Raw genomic sequence first — 20,723 nt, 5'->3', positions numbered from 1 at the left:
ATTCAACAGTGTACCACAATGAGGGTATTAATTTAAATAAACTTGCTAAAATTTTAATTTAATGTTTATTTTCAACAATAATCAGTAACATTCAAAATGGGAAGTATTGTTATAGGAGGTGTTAAAAATGACCTGCTTCTGCTTTAACACAAGCGTTAAACAGTCTAGGCAGTTGACGTGAACATACAAGGTAATTATTTACAATAGCACTGTGATAAGGGAGTGTTCCATCTTGTTGCCATAATATAACTCCTCTTTTGCATTAAGGAATATTCTCCAAAAAAAACTCATTTAGGAATATTCTCCAGTATTAGTAATTTTTCAAAAAATTCGTATATTTCTGACCATTTAAACAATCTTCAAAAATATGGACCTATTAAACGAGCATTAAATAACCTACATCAAACATTAATTATACATCTAGTTTAAAAGCGATATTCCCTTAACCAGTGCGAATTTTCCGCTGACCAATAATGGGAGTTATGGTGATTTACAATCCCATTATTATAGAACAAGCTTCATCTAATTTTATTTAGAGAGTCATGAGTGTCTTGCGTCATCACTTGCATTGTGCCGATGAAGTTTAGCCTGCGATCCAAATCGGTGGGTCGCAATTCATGAACCAAACACAGTTTAAATGGATAGTACTTATGGTTTTTTAAAATTCTTTGATTTATAGTTATAGACACTCCAGTTTCTGCAGCAATGAACCTTATTGACAAATGTGGATTGTTCGTTACCTATGCTAAAACATAGTTTTGTTCGATCTGTATGTATTGGTTTGACATGATTTCTATGTTTACCGTTCGGAAATCAATCCTAACGCATTTTCTCATTACCATAGCAAAAGTAGTATTCATCATATATCAACATCATATCTACGTATGCACTAAGTGTAAATATAAAAGGCATTCTTACTACTCTATGAACTCACGATGTTTCAAAATCAATAAAGAAGAAATGACACCAGTCTCAAGGACAACTTGCTTTTCTTGTGAACTTGTAAAAACTATAAGAATATGCTAGTGTCATGTTAATTTGGAGATAATAAATGTGCCATTAAATTAAAAATTTAGCGTATTTTTTACCATAAATCCCAATATTGCAGTACACCGTTTAATTTGGGATAAAAAACCTTTCGTTTGACCTAACTTCCATCCCCCATATCCATTAATTTTTTTCCATTGTAATGACGTTACAGATCACATGTATACATCAATTGATAGTATTGTAGGTCCAATTGACATTTCCCATTTCATTACTTCCTGATTTATTGACCGGTAAAAACATCTTGAAACACCCTGTGTATTGTTATTTTGGCGTAGAAATATCCTTATGTTTGTATTAAAAAAAATAAAAAAAAATCTTTTTTGGCCAGATAGACTTTAGTTCATAAGTAGAAACGTTTACATAATGTTATTATTAATTTTGTCAAAAAGATATTTGTGAAACAATTTATTGAATACATAACATACTATATTTCAGGTTATCTTATATTTTAGTTAAATTTACTGTAGTAAATCCAAATCTGATGCTTGTTGGATCAATTTTTCGGCTTCTCCCTAAAACAAATTTAAATAATTTGAATAATGTTAAAGTAAATATATTATATATATATATATCGAGAAAAGGAGTACGACCGTCAATCCAAAATAAACTAAGGTACACTCGAAGAGTGGTGGGTTTTTCGGTCAAAGTGGAGAAATAAAAGACAAAGAAGGTGGCTACTTCATCTATTTATTGAAGACGTTTCGCTTTCTGCTCAGAAAGCATCATCAGTTCATCTAAAAAGAACAATATGAAAACCGAACATCCATAGAGAAGTTACAATAAAAGTGTGTTACCTTACAAAGACATGTAGCAGTCAATGATGTTAAAAATATGAAAAAGCTTACGAAACTGGACATTTAGAGTAAAATTGTATAAATCAATTAATTGAAACTTGGTATAGTTTGCAATTTAACAAAATTAGCACAGCAAAAGAACATGTGATAAACATACATGTATATAAAAAAGTTATTATAAAAACTTAAGTAACAAACATTAAGGTTTATTTTAAAGTGTAAAGAACTATTTCAATGCCTCATGGCCTCATGCTCAATGTGGGCTTATGTATTTTAGGTAGACAATAAAATCTGGGAGCATATCCATCATAATTATGTAAAAATTTAGCAAGTGGTTGATCTACTCCTTACCTCCAGACAAGATTCAGGCCACCTTGTCTTTATTCAATGAGTTTGATCCTCACTTACAGTTCACTGTTGAACTTGAGGACTCCAACACAAATAGTATTCCCTTCTTAGACATGCGTGTCATTAGAATGGGAGATAACACCCTAACTACAAGTTGGTACAGGAAACCAATGGCCTCTAATAGGTTTCTCAACTACCACTCTTGTCATCCCTTTAAATACAAATTAAACCTTATTAAAGCTTTAAGCTGCAGGCTAAATAGACTGACACATCCGATTAATCGGAGGGAATCCCTTCAATTACTTAAGAATATTCTGATTGAGAATTCCTATCCATCCTCCCTTATTAATAGATACCTTTTCGTTCAAAGCTATGGTTCTTCTTTAAATGACATACCCAATGGTGACCAACTTAGAATAATATCAAATAATTCAATTAACAACACTGTTCTGCCTAATACTGTACTTGGGAATCCAACTACCCATTACTCATCGTTACCTTATTTTCCTCAAGTTACTGAGAAACTCGTTAAACTGTACAAACATAACAACGTACCGGTTAAAATTGCAATTAAGAATGCTAAGACTGTCAGGAATTTGTTTTCTAAAACTAAAACACCTCTGTCCCTTCTGGAACAAGTTAATGTAATATATCATATACCTTGTGCTGAGTGTGACTCATGTTACATCGGTCAGACAGGGAGATCACTGAGAGGACGTCTTACGACACACCGCAGTGATATTAATTTATCTAAACATACTTGTGCTCTTGCCCAACATGCTATTAACACTAAGCACGAAGTAAACTTTAATGAAGTTAAAATTCTTGGCACTGAACGTAATCTCGTTAAAAGACAGTTTTTAGAAATGTGTTCAATATTAAAACATCCAAATACCCTTAATAAGAGAACCGACATTAGTAATTTGAGCCAAATTTATCATGCATTAATTTTGCAGAATTAGGCCTGATATGTTGTTTACTTAAATTTTGTCCCACAATGGGTTTTTTCTTATCACATTTTCATATAATAAATTTAAATAAAAATAAAATAAAATAAATTATTCTTTCTTAAACTTAGATTTATCAACTTACATTTTATTAACTATTTGTCAATATCACTTTTACATAATTAAGTAATTGTTCTTTTTGATGAACTTGGTTGATAAAATTTTAAACTGAAATTGATTCATAGAATCTTTTTCATTACGGTCCTAAATGTTTTGAACCTTTGGACTGTGGAAGTTGTATTAATCTTCACCTGTTGGCTGGCTAACCAGTGACGTCATAATATTATAATATATGATATTTTGATTGACTTCGCATGCTTTGTTCCTTGTTGACAAATCAATCACTGTAGGATAAATGGTGATCTTAACCACCTTTTCCTTTCATTGTTTGGTTTCTTAACGACAAGTTGTCAACCAAATTTATCACATTCTTTGAATATACCGCCCTATTATATAGAAGTTGGTAGTTTGCCTTGCTGTTCTTGTCATTTTGACCTCAAGGCCATTTCTATTCACGTTGTGTGCGTGGGTGTTAAACCTGTAAATTCATTTACCGGCGAGACTCAGTAAGCTTAAGACTGGTAACTTCATTTTATCTTTATACTATATTAATCTTAAATAACTTATAATGTTACCTAAAGTTAAATTTAAAAATCTAATTGATTAAATAAATTGTTGGAAGTGCTTTCTCATGATCTTTCTAGTTCTTTACACTTTAAAATAAACCTTAATGTTTTTTACTTAAGTTTTTATAATAGCTTTTTTATATACATGTATGTTTATCACATGTTCTTTTGCTGTGCTAATTTTGTTAAATTGCAAACTATACCAAGTTTCAATTAATTGATTTATACAACTTTACTCTAAATGTCCAGTTTCGTAAGCTTTTTCATATTTTTAACATCATTGACTGCTACATGTCTTTGTAAGGTAACACACTTTTATTGTAACTTCTCTATGGATGTTTGGTTTTCATATTGTTCTTTTTAGATGAACTAATGATGCTTTCTGAGCAGAAAGCGAAACGTCTTCAATAAATAGATGAAGTAGCCACCTTCTTTGTCTTTTATTTCTCCACTTTGACCGAAAAACCCACCACTCCTGGAGTGTATCTTAGTTTATATATATATATATATATATATATATATATATATATATATATATATATATATATATATATATATATATATATATATATATATATATATATATATATATATATTATATATATATATATATATTATATATATATATATATATATATATATATATATATATATATATATATATATATATATACAGTGTGTCCAATTAAGTAGGCATCACATGAGAAACTTTTTATTATCAATTTTACGAAAAAAATTATTCTATAAAAAGTTGTGCATGGTCTAAAACCTAAGATGCAACCATAAGATATCAAATTGTATTAATTTTATACGAGGTATGTCAAAAAATATGCCATACATTAAAAATCTAAGGAATTTTGAACAGTTAATAATTTTGTTTGTCGGAATGGAAGAGTTATCTTATTTGTAATAAATAAAAATGGTGGTTATCAGTAATTTTAGAAATATGTGCATTTTTTTTCAATTAGATGTATGTCATTGGATATTAAAATATAGTTTTTAACCAGGTAGTGAAGCTAATAACAGTTGAATGTGTTCAAAAAAAGAAAGAAACTAGACAAGGCTGCCTCTGGCTAATATCATTTCATATTATTATACCAATATACCATTATTTTACAAGTACTAGACAAATGGGATGGAATCATTATACTAGCAGAGAGTGCAGTCGTGATGAGTACCATCACCAACGGCTAAGCAAAGAATTTAGACTTAAGATCAATACCAGAACAACAAAAATAATGATCGTAAACAGGGTAAATAATAATCTACTGCACCTACACCAAGTGGCAAATTTTGAAGTAGTACATAGATTTGTATACTTGGGCTCCCTAATAGCCAGCAATAGCTATTTTGTATAAGTAAATTATTTTTATAATATAATGGTATTCGCTCTGTGCGTGACTGACGCGACACCTACCGCCTTCATCTGACAGTTTTGGAGTCTACCAATTTTCAGGTTAAACATATGACATTAATGACATATGTTTGACATTGTTAAATACAGGCGAAATTGACAATTATTAATAATTAACTTTTTAACTATATTTTTTCAGTTTATGTACAAAATAAATGTAGTATTAAAAACTGGGTTTCTCAAAATTCATCATAATATATCTTTTTAAGCCCAAATGGAAAAAAAAGTTAAAAATCTAGTACTGGCAAATCAAGTTTTTCACGTAAAAGAGCATATAATTAAAAACAGTAATAGTAAAAGTTATGATATAAAAGCTAAAGTCATCAGGCACTCTGCAGTTAGCTTGAAGCCTTATAAAATATCATTTAAGGTAAATTATTTAAATATTTCCTATTTTAATTGCATAAAAATGATGTTATGTGATATTTACTTTTTCATATTAATCGCACGGATCCATCTTTTTCTTTTCTCTAATTTATATGTAATCTTTGGAAACCTATAAAAACTACACTTGCTATTTTTGTTATTATTAGCACAATTAAATACGCAATATGTATTTGCACACATTTTTGATAAAATTTATGCGTATAAAGACTCCAATTTTGTCATATTTCGCCGTTACGCACGCTGGCATCGTTTCAAGGTACCCCTACCATGGTCACGCACGGAGCGAATAACTTTATCATGAAACTAGACCAATATTAAAAATTAATACCTGTAACAAATTAGGTTTTTTCTGTAGGGTATATTGTAGAGTGTAGAGAATATTATAATTTTTTCATTAGAGATATTAGTTTTTTGCAATTTTTTTTAAATGTAACATTTTAATCTCTTTCACATAATGCATTTATTCTCTAATCTCTATTTATATTGCTTAATACTTATTGAAAATTATAAAAAACAATTTCAGTTACTTAGGCTTACCTCATCCAACATTACCTCAGAACTTACGTTCTCTTCTGCTGTATCAAACTGCGGATCTGAATCCTAAAAAAATATATATATAAAGGAATGCATGAGCTTTTTAACTTCATTATATTGTCTAGTTGAAATATAAGATTTCTGTTTATAGATGCCCTAAAAAATATTAATTTTATTATTTCAGAAAAAGAGATACAGAGTAATTGCTTAGAGTCTTCTTTCAATATAGGGCTGAAGAAGACAGTAATAAATGCCCAGTTATACCGTCGTAGACCGATCTTTGTGATATCACAGGTTCCTAATAGCAGAGCTATGGCTAGTTTTGTTAACAATGCTGAATTATAGTGAATACATGGTAAATATCTAAAGATGAAGATGTTGACGATATTTACAATAACTTAGAAAACATCTTAAAGAACATCTCACAAAAAGAGAAAGTATATATTATTGGAGACTTGCACCTCTAGGTGAGAAACACTGAACATTTGAGAGATATTGTCGGTTCTTAATGCTTAAGTATTAGAAACAACAGAGGAGAACGTCTTCTACATTTTTCCAGTAAAAACAATCTAGTGATAACAAATATACTTTATAAACAAACCAAAAAAAATCAAATCGACTACATACTCATGCGGAAAAAATGGAAAACCTCAGTATTAAATGTATAAGCAATGCCTAGAGCATAGTGTGGATCAGATTATAAACTGCTAAAAATGAACTGCAGGCTCAAACTACATGCAACTAGAAAAATACATCACACAAAAGAGCTAAGGGTAAATAATACAGAAGAATTCCAGATAAAACTACTAAACAAAGAAAAACCACAAATATTAAAGATATAAATAAAACGTGGAATGGAATAAAAAGCTGGATATATTCAGCGGAAAAAGAGTGCACACCGCGTAAAATTCAAAAGGACAAACATTGGATGTAGAAGAGTTATGTTACAACATACAACAAAAACAATGGCAACATTCAAGAAATAGCGAAACTGAGCAGAAGAATAAAATGCATGTGCACCAGAGATAAAAACAACCATATAAATAACATGTGTCAAGAATATACAAACTGCAATGAAAGTAATAAACTATTTAAAAAAGGTAAGTAAATATTTGGCCCGACAGTTCAAGCCACAACTTCTTGGCCAATTAGGACCATAATGGAGAAGAAAAAACCGACATAGAGACCATTGAAGATACCTGACAAAATTACTGCTCAGAATTATACAAAGACACTTCAAAAGACGCATCAGTCTCAAAGCAAAAGTAGAGAAGGCTCTCAACCAATCAAGAAACAAAAAATCTCAGGGATCGATGGCATACCAGCGTAGACTCTAAAAGCAATGCTCGAGATTGGCGTAGATGTAATACTTTATATATGCAACATAATATGGATAACAGGTGAATGTCCTGATGAGTGGTGCGAATTAACCTTTATCCCTATCCATAAAAAAGAATCACTAACCATATGCAGCAATTACAGAACCATTGCCCTTATTCCTCATGCAAGCAAAATGCTGCTACATATAATCAATGGACGGCTAAAGAACTTTCTACTTCCAGAAATAGTTAAAAAAATGCAGATTCGTACCAGAAAAAGGAACACAGGAGCCGATAATGAACATCAGACAGATAATAGAAAAACAGGAAACCTGTCAATTATGGAAGAGCTTCATATAAAAGACATGCTATGAAAAAACGCAAACCGGGCATGCCTAAATTTCTTTGGCCACATAGATGGAAGAACGGTGACCATGCAACTATTGGTAGTTCTTGTGGGAAACTGGTAAGATACTGGTGGGAAAATCCCTACATGAAGGGGTTCATATGGCACAGGATCGCAGCCAATGGAGAGAATATTTAGAGTTGTCACCAAGCCCTGACAAGGGCTTGAGAAATGAGAAGGAGGAGTAAATATCTTTATTAAATGTAGAAGCTTGTAACAATAACGATGTCTTCACTTTCTGTTACGAGTGTTTAATATCAAAATATTAACCAGGTATCTGTAAAGGGCGTCGTGTCTTTAGTGGTAAATTTGTTTACAAAAGTATATTGTTCGTCCACGTTTGGCCTACTATAAGACACGAGAGTGTTTAGATATTAGCGTTGTAATACATATTAACGCGTGGAGAATGGTATATGATCTTTATGATGTGGTGAGTGAATGAAACAAACAATACTTAGCAGCTCTTAAAGGTAAGTCAATTAGACGATTGAGCCTACAGTTACCTTCAACTAACCTTACAAAAGAAATAAATATACAGTCCACGAGCTATCAAAGAACCAAAAGATCCAGGGGGTGAAGCTATTCCTGATCCTAAGCACAAGCATCCTGCCCGATCTAATACATGGTCCATTCGAACAAAACAATAACAGATATGGTGATATCAAAAATTCACGTCACATAGCGACTTATCAAGCCAAAAAAAAAACTCCGAGGCACCAATCCCAGACGAGACACTTAATCTCGGCAGAGAGAAAACAAAGAAATAAGCCACGCCAAGAGATATTTATTATTATTATTATTCCGTCGAGAAACGGTACTTGATACAAAATAGCTATCCAGAAAAAGGGAAATATATAAAAACAACAAGGAGACGATTAATAAAGCATAGGAACAACTCAAGAATAGTAAAAAAGTATGTCTTAAATTATTCTATTCCAATCAAACAGTGCAATCTGTACATTTTATTGCAACAGCTAGCGCTCCCTGAGTGTGCTCACACCTGGGACTCTGAGTACTGATCAAAGTCCACCATCCTTTCTCGTCTCTGCAATCAAGTACTGATCGATCGCTTTCGTACTTCGCCTAGGTCGCTTGATCAGCAGCTTCCTGGCCTTTGGGTATTAAATAAAGATCTTCCTTCGTTCTACTCATCCGAACGCCACTAGCATTAATTTTCCGTTTACCGGCTTTCACGTCGAGGACCGCAGTCAGTTTGTTGTATTTACGAGGTTTCGTCTTTTTATATTACGTATTGTATAAAAGTAAATTTTATTTTGTTTGATATTGCAGTTTACTAAGTCTAGTGTCTAATAGAGCTACCCGTCAAAAGCTGTGCTTTTGCTATTCGAGTTATCGATGAACGCGAATTTGTTCTTATTCTTATTTCGTTCAGTTGTAGTGCTTAAATTGTTATCTACTGTCAGTGGCATAAAAAATAGGTTTATGTGTCTATTAGAAATATAAAAGGTTACCTTACCGAAAACATTCGTGGTCTTAAACTGTGAATTAGGGAAGAAGCAATCAAATGAGCCAGTTCTTTAGGAGTCAAGGACACTTTTTTCTTTCCCTATAAAACAAACAGGATATTAAATTGCATCAAAAATAAAAGAAAAATATATATTCGTTTTAAATAAATTGACTTTTCTTTATGAAAAAATGTTGACGGTACCGTCCAGTTATAACAGGTAAAACAATTTTTAAATATTTACTGCCTAGAAACTATCTTAATCTTTATATTTTTCCTATTTTTAATGTATTTAGGTTTTCTAAGAAAAAAATAATAAATAAAGTAGGTTGTACCAAATTCATATAACGCCATAATATTATCATCACTGGCTCGACAAACCTTTTTGGGCCCAGTACTTGTCCAATACTTGTTCCAGTATTCTTTTCCATTCTAATCTGTTTAGTGTTTTTTTTTTCCAATTTTTTACTTTTTAGGTTCTTATATCATTTTCTATTTGTTCTATCTATCTCAGCTTCCGTCTACCTCTTGTTCTGTTTTTTACTGGTACTTGATTGCTTATTTTGTTTGGTATTTAGCCTTCTTCCATTCTTTTCACATGTCCCATCCAACGCATTCGTAATATTTTAATGAATGTTATGATATCCGGATTCTAGTATATTTTGTATAGTTGTATTTTCTTTGCCAAATTCCAGTTTGTTGTGTGCCTTTGTATTATGTGTCGGAAGATTTATCTTCCAAAGGTGACTAATATTCTTTCCTCACTTTTAGAGAGGGTCCAGATTTCTGAACTGTTTATGAGTACCAGGCTTATTAAGGTTTTGTAAATTTGGCATTTTGTTTTTCTTACGACGTTATCTGATATTAATTGCCTAATTAAGCCATGGTAGCATTTATTCGCTAAGCCATTAACGCGTCTTACAGAGGAAGCAAGAGATTACCGCTCGGATACAGACTGTCAAAATGCCTTTGAGACCTTGAAAAAGCATTTAATCTCAGCACCAATTTTAGGGTATCCACTGTCAGAAGGAGAGTTCATTTTAGATACAGATGCAAGTAATGTGGGCATTGAAGGAGTGCTATCCCAGATTCAAGGAGAACAGGAACGAGTCCTTGGATATTTTAGTAAAGTTCTTTCAAAACCTGAGAGGAATTATGGCGCCACGAGAAGAGAACTTCTAGCAGTAGTGAAATCAGTAGAGTACTTCTATCAATACCTCTATGGAAGGAAGTTTTTAATCCGAACCGACCATGCCGCCCTTAAGTGGTTGATGCAGTTTAAAAATCCAGAGGGTCAGATAGCCAGATGGATCGAACGACTCCAAGAATATGATTTCAAGATTGAGCACCGGGCCGGAGTTAGCCACAGAAACGCTGATTCTCTTTCCAGAAGGCCATGCCCAGCAGAGTGTTTCCACTGCAACAAAACGGAATCCAAGGAAGCAGCAGTGCTAAGAACAACGTTGGTCAACGACGATTGGACGCCTACTAAGATAAGGGAAGAACAAGAGAGAAATCACCAGTCGACCACCTTGGCAAGAAATATCAAATCTGTTCTCAGTAGTTAAGGCGTATTGGGCTCGGTGGGACTCATTTATCATGGAAGATAGCTTGCTCAAACGAGTACTAGAAAATGATGACGGTTCAGAGAAGAGAAGACAGTTGGTGATCCCAAAGAGCAGAATACCCGAAGTACTTCCTCAGTTACACGAGAGGCCATCAGGAGGGCATTTCGGTGTAAAAAACCCTTCAGCGAATTCAGGAACGGTTTTATTGGATAAACAGTTCCGACGACGTAAAATACTGGTGTAAGAACTGGAACAAATGGACACACAAAGCACAAGAAGGTCCTCTAGCTATTTAAAATAAGGACGCCGCTTCAAAGAAACAAATTGTAACGATTACAACAACTAATTGTAACTATTGAAATAATTATTAGAAATGAAAAATATATCTTTTTAAATGAAACTCAAAAAAAGGATTAGAGAGTTAGTTAAGAGAAATAAACAAAATGGTTTAGGAAAAAAATTAAACATTTATTGTTGTCTCACAAACTCTCACACTTACAAACTCTAGGAGTTGGAGATTCTACAAAACTTACTATTGTTACTGGGCTATAATTTGTAGCAGAAATAAATTATTACAAATAAAAAATTATCTTTACAAACTCTAATGAAAGCAATTATTAATAAAAATGTTTATTCTTATTTTTCCTTTAAAATTTAAATACAAATGATTTCACTAAAATTTCTGGGGGCGGAAACTAGACTTCACTGGAATTTCTGGGGGTAGAACTGGGCTTACACTTTTTGCCACACGAACAAATTCACTTCCATACTATAAAAAGGTATTCTGAAACGGCTTCTTAGGGACATACAAATTTGAGGTTAAAATTGGACCGCTAGATACAAATTTTAAACTGGGTTTCTTAAAAAACAGGAAAATGGAACATGTGGATATCTTTCAAAACCTCACTTTAACAGTAACTATTAACTGCTACTATACACATTTCCATGACAAAAGACGAAAAACGAAGATATTACAAATTTGAAGAAAAATTTTGACCAACATTGTAAGCAACTGCAACCGACAGAGACCTCAGCGAGAATGACTTAATTCTTAAAAATCATTCGCCTAACTTGGTATAAACAAAACATATAAACGGGAATATTTATTTGAAACGCAGAATATCCTAAAAGCGGCTTTCGATCAAAAGAATGCCGAGAAAATACACATCTGTGAAACATAGACAAACTTTTAAAATGTGTCTATTATCGACCTCGGCGACGCAAACAGGAATTGAAAGAATACTTCGTGTTTTAATACATATACGAGGGGATTTCAATATATACCAAGGAATTTACAAATGCTACAATTTCACTTTATTAATATAGGTACTTAAACATTTTTTATCATTTGTGTCGGTAATTTATATAGCAATCATACTCAACCAGCAATATAAATCTCAAATTTCTTTGTTATTGATCTGTTTTCAGACTATCACCACAGCTGGTTACCTGTACCCGGATAATTTTTTCACGGTCGGCGATGGTCAATATTGCTTCATTGTTTAGGTTCTGACCGTTTTGTATTCTTGTCGCACGGATAATCAGCTTTGCAATACTTGGGATATAATTATTACTAAATTTAAAAGCGTTTAAAACTAAATTTATTAACGTACCTGATTATTAGAATTAAGAAGAGCTGATAATGAATCATTATTTGCTTTAGTAGGTTTATCCCGCTAAAAATAAAACAAAATATATAGTTATACACATGTCTGTAATCAATACGATTATAAAGAACTAAATGTATATATATATATATATATATATCTATATATATATATATATATATATATATATATATATATATATATATATATATATACATATATATGTATTATATCTTGGAAGCTACAAGTGATTAATTTAGATTTTTCTGAGGATCATTTGGAACTAAATTAGGAAATGGTATTTTTTATAGATGTCTGATAATCGAAAAAACAACATTTTTCAACAAATTTTTTAATTCCGAAAATTGCCACTAATGATGTGTACTATAAACGGCAATTGTCTATGTATGACTTTAATGTATATGTCCTCTCTTCTGATAGTCTATTTTTTATACCTATCATGAAGGAATGGCTAAAAAAGGATCAAACAAACTCGCATCTTTTCTTCTCCATTTTATCAATAATTACTCACAAGTCCATGTTGAAGAACTGCAAATCTTCTGGACTCTGCTGGAGGAAAAAATAAAAACTTTACTATTTTTCGATTTATTTATTTTGTAGTAAACAACAAAATTCATGACCTGAAAAAAATAAATATCACATTCCCTGCAAGAGGATATTTCCATTTGGAGTGTGACAAAAATGTAGGATTGTGGAATTTGAAGAGCCCCTTTAAGGTCCCGGAAGAGTTTGAAGGCGTTCCGTTCCAAACCATCGTCGTTTGTTATAGTGAGTGCGTCACAAAACATGGTACTGGATTGGAAATCATATTATTTACAAAAATGCCAATTTAAAACTCAGAGTTTGTAGAAAATATTGGCATCATCTGATCATAGCCGCCCTATTTACTACCGTTCAACATACAATGGACCAGTACTATCTGAATTAATACATAAACGCTTTGACCAAAACTCAGCCTTAAGATGTGGAGAATTTTTGCTGGCTGTTCTGGTATACGATGGTAAGTTATAAAAAGTTTTTAAATAAAAATGAGGTCTATTCATTTTTTTTTTAATTTTTGCTACATGTCCTTTACCAATTCCAAAGTTTAACGACCTATAATAAGTCTATGTGGTTTTGCAGTCCAGGAGAAGTGACATTTTTTCAGAACCTGGCTCATATCTAACAGAAAGTTTAAATTATTTGTATGTTGATAAATAAATAAACATTAAAAAATACATTAATTTTATGTTTTAGTTAAAACATAAAAACGGCTGGTTTTCATTTGTTTAAGGTGACATTGCTGTTTTTGTTCCTGCAAAACCGTGAGTGATGCAGATGCAAAATAATTGGTTTTGAACATTAAAATTGTTCAAATCAATTGTTCAAATTCAGTTGTGAAAAGAAATGATATATCAGGTTTTTTCTCTGTACCCTTCATATTAGATCAAATAAAAGTTTTAACGATATTATCGAAGAGGAAAAAAATTACCGAAATATGAATTGCGATGGTTAGTTTCCACCGATTAATAGGATTAGGTCCCGAATAAAAAATCGTTTATTTGATTACGAGTGCACAAATGAGGCTTAAAAAAGTTTGACCAATTGTTAACAAATGTGTCTGAAAAAATGCTAGAAAAGCAAAGTTCACTGTCTTTATTAGTAGATATGTTAACATTCTGTTCTCTATTTATATTTATAGTAGTAAAATTAAATTATATTGAATAAACTTTAACGTAACATATTTTTAACTTTTTTATTTACAAAGGCTTATAAACTTTATAGGAAGGTTTTTGTTTGGAAAAGCCGGCAGAGAAGGAGAGCATCGTAGCGTGTGTGGCAGCATTTACGTTTCCCAGTAAATTATTACAAATTACAGTTGGTTATTGTTTGAGTTTAACCATCATTTTTATATCAGCTTAAACAGAAAAATTTTCTATTGCCAGTGGTGTTTTGTATTTCGTCATAAAGTGCATCAGAGACCCCGTATTTTGGATTATCTGCAGATTGAAAGATCAGTCTTTTTATTTTGTTTATATCTATTTACGACGATTCACTTCCACTGCTACTCTGCTGCTCCCACCATGTCGACCTACGCTATCTGTTCAAAGTCAACCGATGATCGAGATTCATCAAAACAACTTCAATGTGAAGCCTGTAAACAGAACATACCTCTCGCTTGCACTGATCTATGAGTCGAAGATCGCGTTATAAGGCATAAGCTACGCGGAATTAAAATTCTTTGCAACAACAGCTGCTCTAATATCGAAAGTTTTGCTAATTTAAAGACGCTCCTAAGAGATCTAAAAGAGGATCTTCAATCAAAAATTTATCTAATAGATCAAAAAGCTAATGATATCAGTGAAAGACTTTTACAGATCGAAAACAAGTTATCTATTGAGGATCATTCTTCATCTTCAAAATTTACAGATACCATAGCAAATGAAGCAGTTGATCGCATTAACCGGGCTAAGAATATTTTTGTTAGGGGTGTACCATAAATTACAAGAAACATTGAGACAAAGAAAAGTCACGATGGTGGAATATTAAAAAATATTTTAGATACTGTAATGTGTAACTCCACTCCTGTCACATTTTTCAGGATTGGAAAACCAAACAATCGCGTCCCTAGGATGATAAAGGTCAATATGCAAAATGAACATGAAGCCAAACATATTTTGAAAAACAAAAAGAAAATTTTACAAAACGTCTCTTTAAAAAACGTTTCCATTATCGACGATAAGACTCCGAATCAAATAGAATGCCTAAAAGAACTTACAATGGAACTGGAATAGAAAAAATCGAATGGAGAGGAAAATTTAACCATAAAATATATACAAGGTGTCCCGAAAATTGTAAACCTTCGTCACTAATTCTGATATTTCAGGTTTTCATAATTGGCTCTGTTTCTATACTAATCTAGCTACTTTAAATTCCAAATTTATTGAATTTTTATGCAACATTCAAAACCTAAATCCTCAACTGATTCTTATCACTGAAACATGGTTAACACCAAATGATGTTGACTCTCTTTATAACATTGATAATTATTTCCTTTATAGGTGTGATCGTCGTAATCGACGTGGAGGAGGAACTTGTATCTACTTGTCTTCAAAAATTACTAATAATTTCTCTCTTACATCTCTTGATATTACTGTCCCTAATATGGAACTTCTTGGCTTAAAAATATATTATAAAAACTCTTTTGTTTTTCACCTAGTATGTGTTTATCGGCCTGGTGATTCTAGATTAGCAGATGATGAGTCCCTTATCGCATCACTCGATGAACTGCCTAGGTTAGAGAATCTGATTGTTATTGGAAACTTTAATTTTAGAGACATTTCGTGGCCTATAACTGATCCACCTAGTGGCTTAACAACTTCCAAAAATGTATTTACAGATTTTGTAATAAATTCTAATTTACATCAATTCATAACGGAGCCGACTCGTTTTAGAATAAATAATGTACCATCTATTTTGGACTTGGTATTCTCTAATGATCCCCATTAATTAACACATCCCATAATAAGCTCTCCAGTAGGTAACTCAGATCATGCAGTCATAACGTTTCATATTCAGTTTAACTTACAGTACTGTACTCCTAATCCTAATGTTAATAAAACGGTAAATGAAATAATTGATTTTAAAAATGCAAATCGCCAACTGGCTGATATTGATTGGAATGATGTTTTTGGAGACATAAGGAATCCAGTTGTATTCTGGGATAAGTTCTTACAGATTGTTAATTTCTGCAAAAACCAAAATACCTTCACAAAAACCATATACAAAAATAACATAAAACCTTGGATTAATGGTGAATTAATATATCTGATCAAGTATAAAAGAAAGTTGTGGAACAAATATAGACGTACAAATCGCATAGAGGATTTACTAATTCGTCGAGATTTTGCCAAAGATTTAAAGATATCTCTACATGAAGCTCGTGTTGCCTACGAAGAGAGTATAGCTATTAGTAATAACTGTAAAAAATTTTACAAGTATATTAGATCTTCGTTGAAAACAAAAGTTTCTATACCTTTACTGGAAAATGATAATGGATATATCCCAAAGTAACTATGAGAATGCCGAAGTCCTCGCCAGTACTTTCTCTAAGGTTTTCTCCGTCGAACCCACCAATCATCAGTTATCTAATATTACTTCGTCACGAGTTTCTTCTTCCCTTCGTCTAGTGTGATCTACAATTTCACATTAAATACAGCAAAGCTTTCTATGCAGATGACAAGAAGCTATTTTCTGATCACTCCGTAAATTTCCAGTTACTACAAGATGACCTTGATTGCATATCGAAATGGTGCTCTACTTCGATGCTGCCTTTTAATGTGGACAAATGTGTAGTTCTTCACATGGGTAAAAATAATCCGTGTCTTCCTTACTCTATTAATGGGCGCGTGTTAAAAACAGTGAAATCACATAATGATCTAGGTGTTATAATTAATAACAATCTAAGTTGGTAGGAACATATTTTGCATATTTCTAAAAAAGCTAACAGTAAATTATATCTACCAAATAAAACGTTTGAGAAAGTGTCATTATGAGCTTAGTTCATCTATATAAACTGTACATTCGTCCAGTTCTGGAATATTGCGCAACTGTTTGGCGTCCGATATTATAGTGTATTTTTATGTATGAGAGAGTAATAAAACAATAAATTATGTATGTAAATCCCTAAACTGTTGATACGGGTGACTCAATGAAAAACAGATATTTGTCAACAAGTTTACAGAAGTATATAGGAAAACAATTTTAAATTGAGTATGACCACCAGGTATAAAGGTTGGAGCAGAATAGAATACAATAGTTGTGAGGATTACTAATCCCTAAATAAGGTTGCCAGTGTCGGAGTGATGGAGGTTAACAGGTACTAATGAATTTGCAAGAAATGTAAGATGTTTATTTTATTGGTTATATATAACCAATAAAAGTTTAATAAGTACCTACCTATTTGCAAAATAAAGTTTAATTCTTTAGATAAAATAAAACGTTTTATTTTATCTATTTGCAAAATAAAGTTTAATTCTTTGCCTATTTGCAAAATAAAGTTTAATTCTTTAGATAAAATAAAACGTTTTATTTTATCTGAAATGAGTGCATTCCACGAAGTAAGGGTTTCAACAATCAAACATTTAATTTTTTAATTCCAGGAATCTACGACAGTAATTGACTAGATAATTACCTTCTAAACTTATTCCACAGAAAATGTGATAGTGGGTTTTTCCATTTTGTATATAGGAAGGTCCAAGTGGCGTATTCAGAATTCTTAACAGTTCACTAAAAGTAGGTACTTCAGTTGCAAGGTGCAGTTTATTGTGTATACTAGTGTTATGGAAAATTTGGAAGTGCCGTGTAAACGCCGAAAAATTGGTCCTCTAACAGTTAATGAAAAAACATTAATATTTAATTGTTTTAAATCATTTACATACAAACGTTTATGTGAAAGTGTTGATGAGACCGTTGAGTTAGTTAGCAGTACACTTGGTGTTGGGAAATCTACGATTTACAGAGTTATTAAAGAAGAGAAATGTGGTAGTTTTCAAATGCCACGTAATGCTCCAGGGAAACCAAAATTTCAAATAGAATATCATTTTAAAGAAGGACTTCGACGGAAAGTGCATGAATTCTTCTTTAGACAAGAATTTCCAACATTGGATAAAGTTCTTGTCTCAGTTCGAGATGATAAGGATTACCCAGAAATGAGTCGAAGTACGTTATGGAAACTTTTAAAAGAAATAGGCTTCCGCTGGAAAAAGAATCCCAGAAAGTCTATTTTATTAGAAAGAAGCGATATTGTCATATGGAGAAGACATTTTCTAAGAACCATAAAGGAAATGAGAAACCAAAAAAGAAAAATATTTTATCTTGATGAAACATGGATCAACGAGGGTCATACACCAAATAAATTTTGGCAGGATGAAACTGTTACAAGTCAAAGGCACGCTTTTGTAAATAACTTATCTACTGGTTTAAACCCACCATCAGGAAAGGGACGCAGGCTGATAATAGTATACATTGGCAGTTCAGACGGTTTTGTTGAAGGTGGTTTATTAACTTTTGAATCAACTCGTACCAGTGACTACCATGAAGACATGAACGCTGATGTCTTTCAAGAATGGTTCGAACAAATGATAGATCTTCTTCCTAAGAACTGTGTAATAGTAATGGATAATGCAAGTTATCACTCCAGACTTATAGAAGGACTGCCCACAACCAAGTGGTTAAAAAAAGACTTGCAGAATTGACTGAGTTCAAAAAATATTACGTACCATCCCGGATCTATAAGAAAGGAACTTTATTCGTTGTGTGCCCTTCATAAAGAAAAATTTAAAAAATACGAAATTGATGAAATTGCCAAAAATCGTGGAATGACAGTACTTAGATCCCCACCATATCATTGTGAATTAAACCCGATTGAACTGGTATGGGCACAGATAAAGAGTGAAGTTTCAAGAAAAAATACCACTTTTAAAATTCATGATGTTAAACAGTTGTTTTTGGAGGCCGTAAATAATGTAAATCCTGAAAACTGGGAAAAGGCAGTAAATCACACTATTAAAGAAGAGGAAAAAATGTGGAAGCTGGACAATATTACTGATAAAATGATCGAGCCAGTTATTATAAATCTTGGTTCTGAAAGTTCATCTTCTGAATCTGATTTGGATTTGTAACAAGTAGCTGTAAGTTTTATATTAATATTTTTATTCATCTATTTAACATACCTTAGACGGTTTTAAAAACTCTTTTTCTCTTTTGTAATTTTTAAAAATTAAAAAAAATGTGAATTTTTTAAAACCCTTTTTAATGTAGGCCAGTCAGTTCTAATATAGTGTGTGATAAAAGAGGTCACTTTTGTTTACATACACATAACACTTTATAACACTGAAATAATTCATTTATTTTTTACAATTATTCAAAGTAATTTTTCAATTAATCTTGAGCACGCCCATGGAGTGGTCGGAGCTACCAGTTAAAATTATGCTAATTACTCTCTCGTTCATAAAAATAAACTATAGTGCTCGATCGTAATATTCTCGAAAACGTACAGTGTCGTACAGCGGCAGTGCACTAGGATGTCTTTTGGTCGCTCAAGACCTACGTATACAGAAAGACTGAATATGGCCAATCTCACTACATTTGAACAACGTCGACTTAGACGCGAATTAATTATTACATTTCGGATAGTAAATAGGTTTTTGTATATTTATTTGGTTAGTGCTGAATATGTAACTATTGTAATGTAACCATTTAATTGCACACTATATAACATTGTATTGACAGGGGCATATGGGTTTTGCGACCCCTGCTCAAATTTATTGTAAAATAAAATAAAATAAAATAAATTTCTCTCGCACCGGGCGGCAGATACCCTAGGAACAGCTGCTTAACAATAACTTAAAAATCCCCTAATCTTGTAATATAAATAGCTATTTAACCCCACCAACTATAAAGATATTTTGTACTAAAATGTATGTTCTGCAATAAATTGTTTCTACTACATGAATAATTAAATAAAAGTTTAAGAATTTTCATTTATATGATGTTACTATTAAACGTTATTAGATTATTTAATACACTCATAAATAATAATATATTAATGATTAATAATATTTTGATAAATTGTTACAAAATAATCTAAATAGTATTTACCAGGTTGTATGGTATCAGTCGTTCGTTTTCTTCGGAACCTTGATAAGCGAAAATACCAGCTGCAGCTAGACAAAAAATTTGAATTTTTATTAAAACGACCATCTTGTTTAACAAACCTGAAACACTATTAAACAATTGAATATTATAGCAATCAATTTGCCCGACTTTACTTATATTAATTTATAGTATTCGGTGGGCAGTCATTATTTTTTTCTCGTTTATAGCTGTAAAAGATTATTAAGGAAGTATATTTAAACAAAGTTGATTTTAATTTTATACTACAATAACTTTATAATTGAAACACATCTTTTTAATATTTTTAGATCTGTTAACTTGTTGTTTTAAACATAGTGGCCCATTTAAAGTACATACGTAGCATTTGAGGTCATTAACCGATTTTAATAATTTTTTATCATGAAATAATTAAAAATATACCTATTTCGAAAATTTAAAATATTTGTTCCAATTTTCAACAAATACTACGAAATTTTTCTTACTTAATAATGCATAATTTTTATTTTCATTGAAGATAATTC

The 20,723-nt window shown here is 31.8% G+C and overlaps 1 protein-coding gene across 1 annotated transcript; it reads right to left on the bottom strand.

Annotated features, from left to right (window-relative positions):
- Positions 1-1,440: 1,440 nt before the first annotated feature.
- On the bottom strand, positions 1,441-20,396 carry LOC140432485 (uncharacterized). Its single transcript, XM_072520403.1, has 5 exons — positions 20,188-20,396; positions 12,532-12,594; positions 9,363-9,452; positions 6,164-6,226; positions 1,441-1,562 (listed from the first exon to the last, which is right to left on the bottom strand). The coding sequence occupies exons 1-5, from the start codon at positions 20,287-20,289 to the stop codon at positions 1,509-1,511; spliced, it is 372 nt and encodes a 123-aa protein (XP_072376504.1). The 5' UTR covers positions 20,290-20,396; the 3' UTR covers positions 1,441-1,508.
- Positions 20,397-20,723: the final 327 nt, after the last annotated feature.

Source organism: Diabrotica undecimpunctata, chromosome 1 (assembly GCF_040954645.1).
Source record: "Diabrotica undecimpunctata isolate CICGRU chromosome 1, icDiaUnde3, whole genome shotgun sequence".
In the NCBI taxonomy this organism is placed as follows: domain Eukaryota; kingdom Metazoa; phylum Arthropoda; class Insecta; order Coleoptera; family Chrysomelidae; genus Diabrotica; species Diabrotica undecimpunctata.
The sequence above is the reverse complement of the archived record's forward strand: the minus strand, read 5'-3'. Positions and strand labels throughout refer to the sequence as shown.

Coding starts and splice junctions, on each gene's coding strand:
- LOC140432485 (XM_072520403.1), bottom strand. CDS start 20,289: ATGGTCGTTTTAATAAAAATTCAAATTTTTTGTCTAGCTGCAGCTGGT. Junction 12,595..20,187: donor GACTGATACCATACAACCTG/GTAAATACTATT, acceptor TTTTATTTTTAG/CGGGATAAACCTACTAAAGC. Junction 9,453..12,531: donor TTCTTAATTCTAATAATCAG/GTACGTTAATAA, acceptor TTTGTTTTATAG/GGAAAGAAAAAAGTGTCCTT.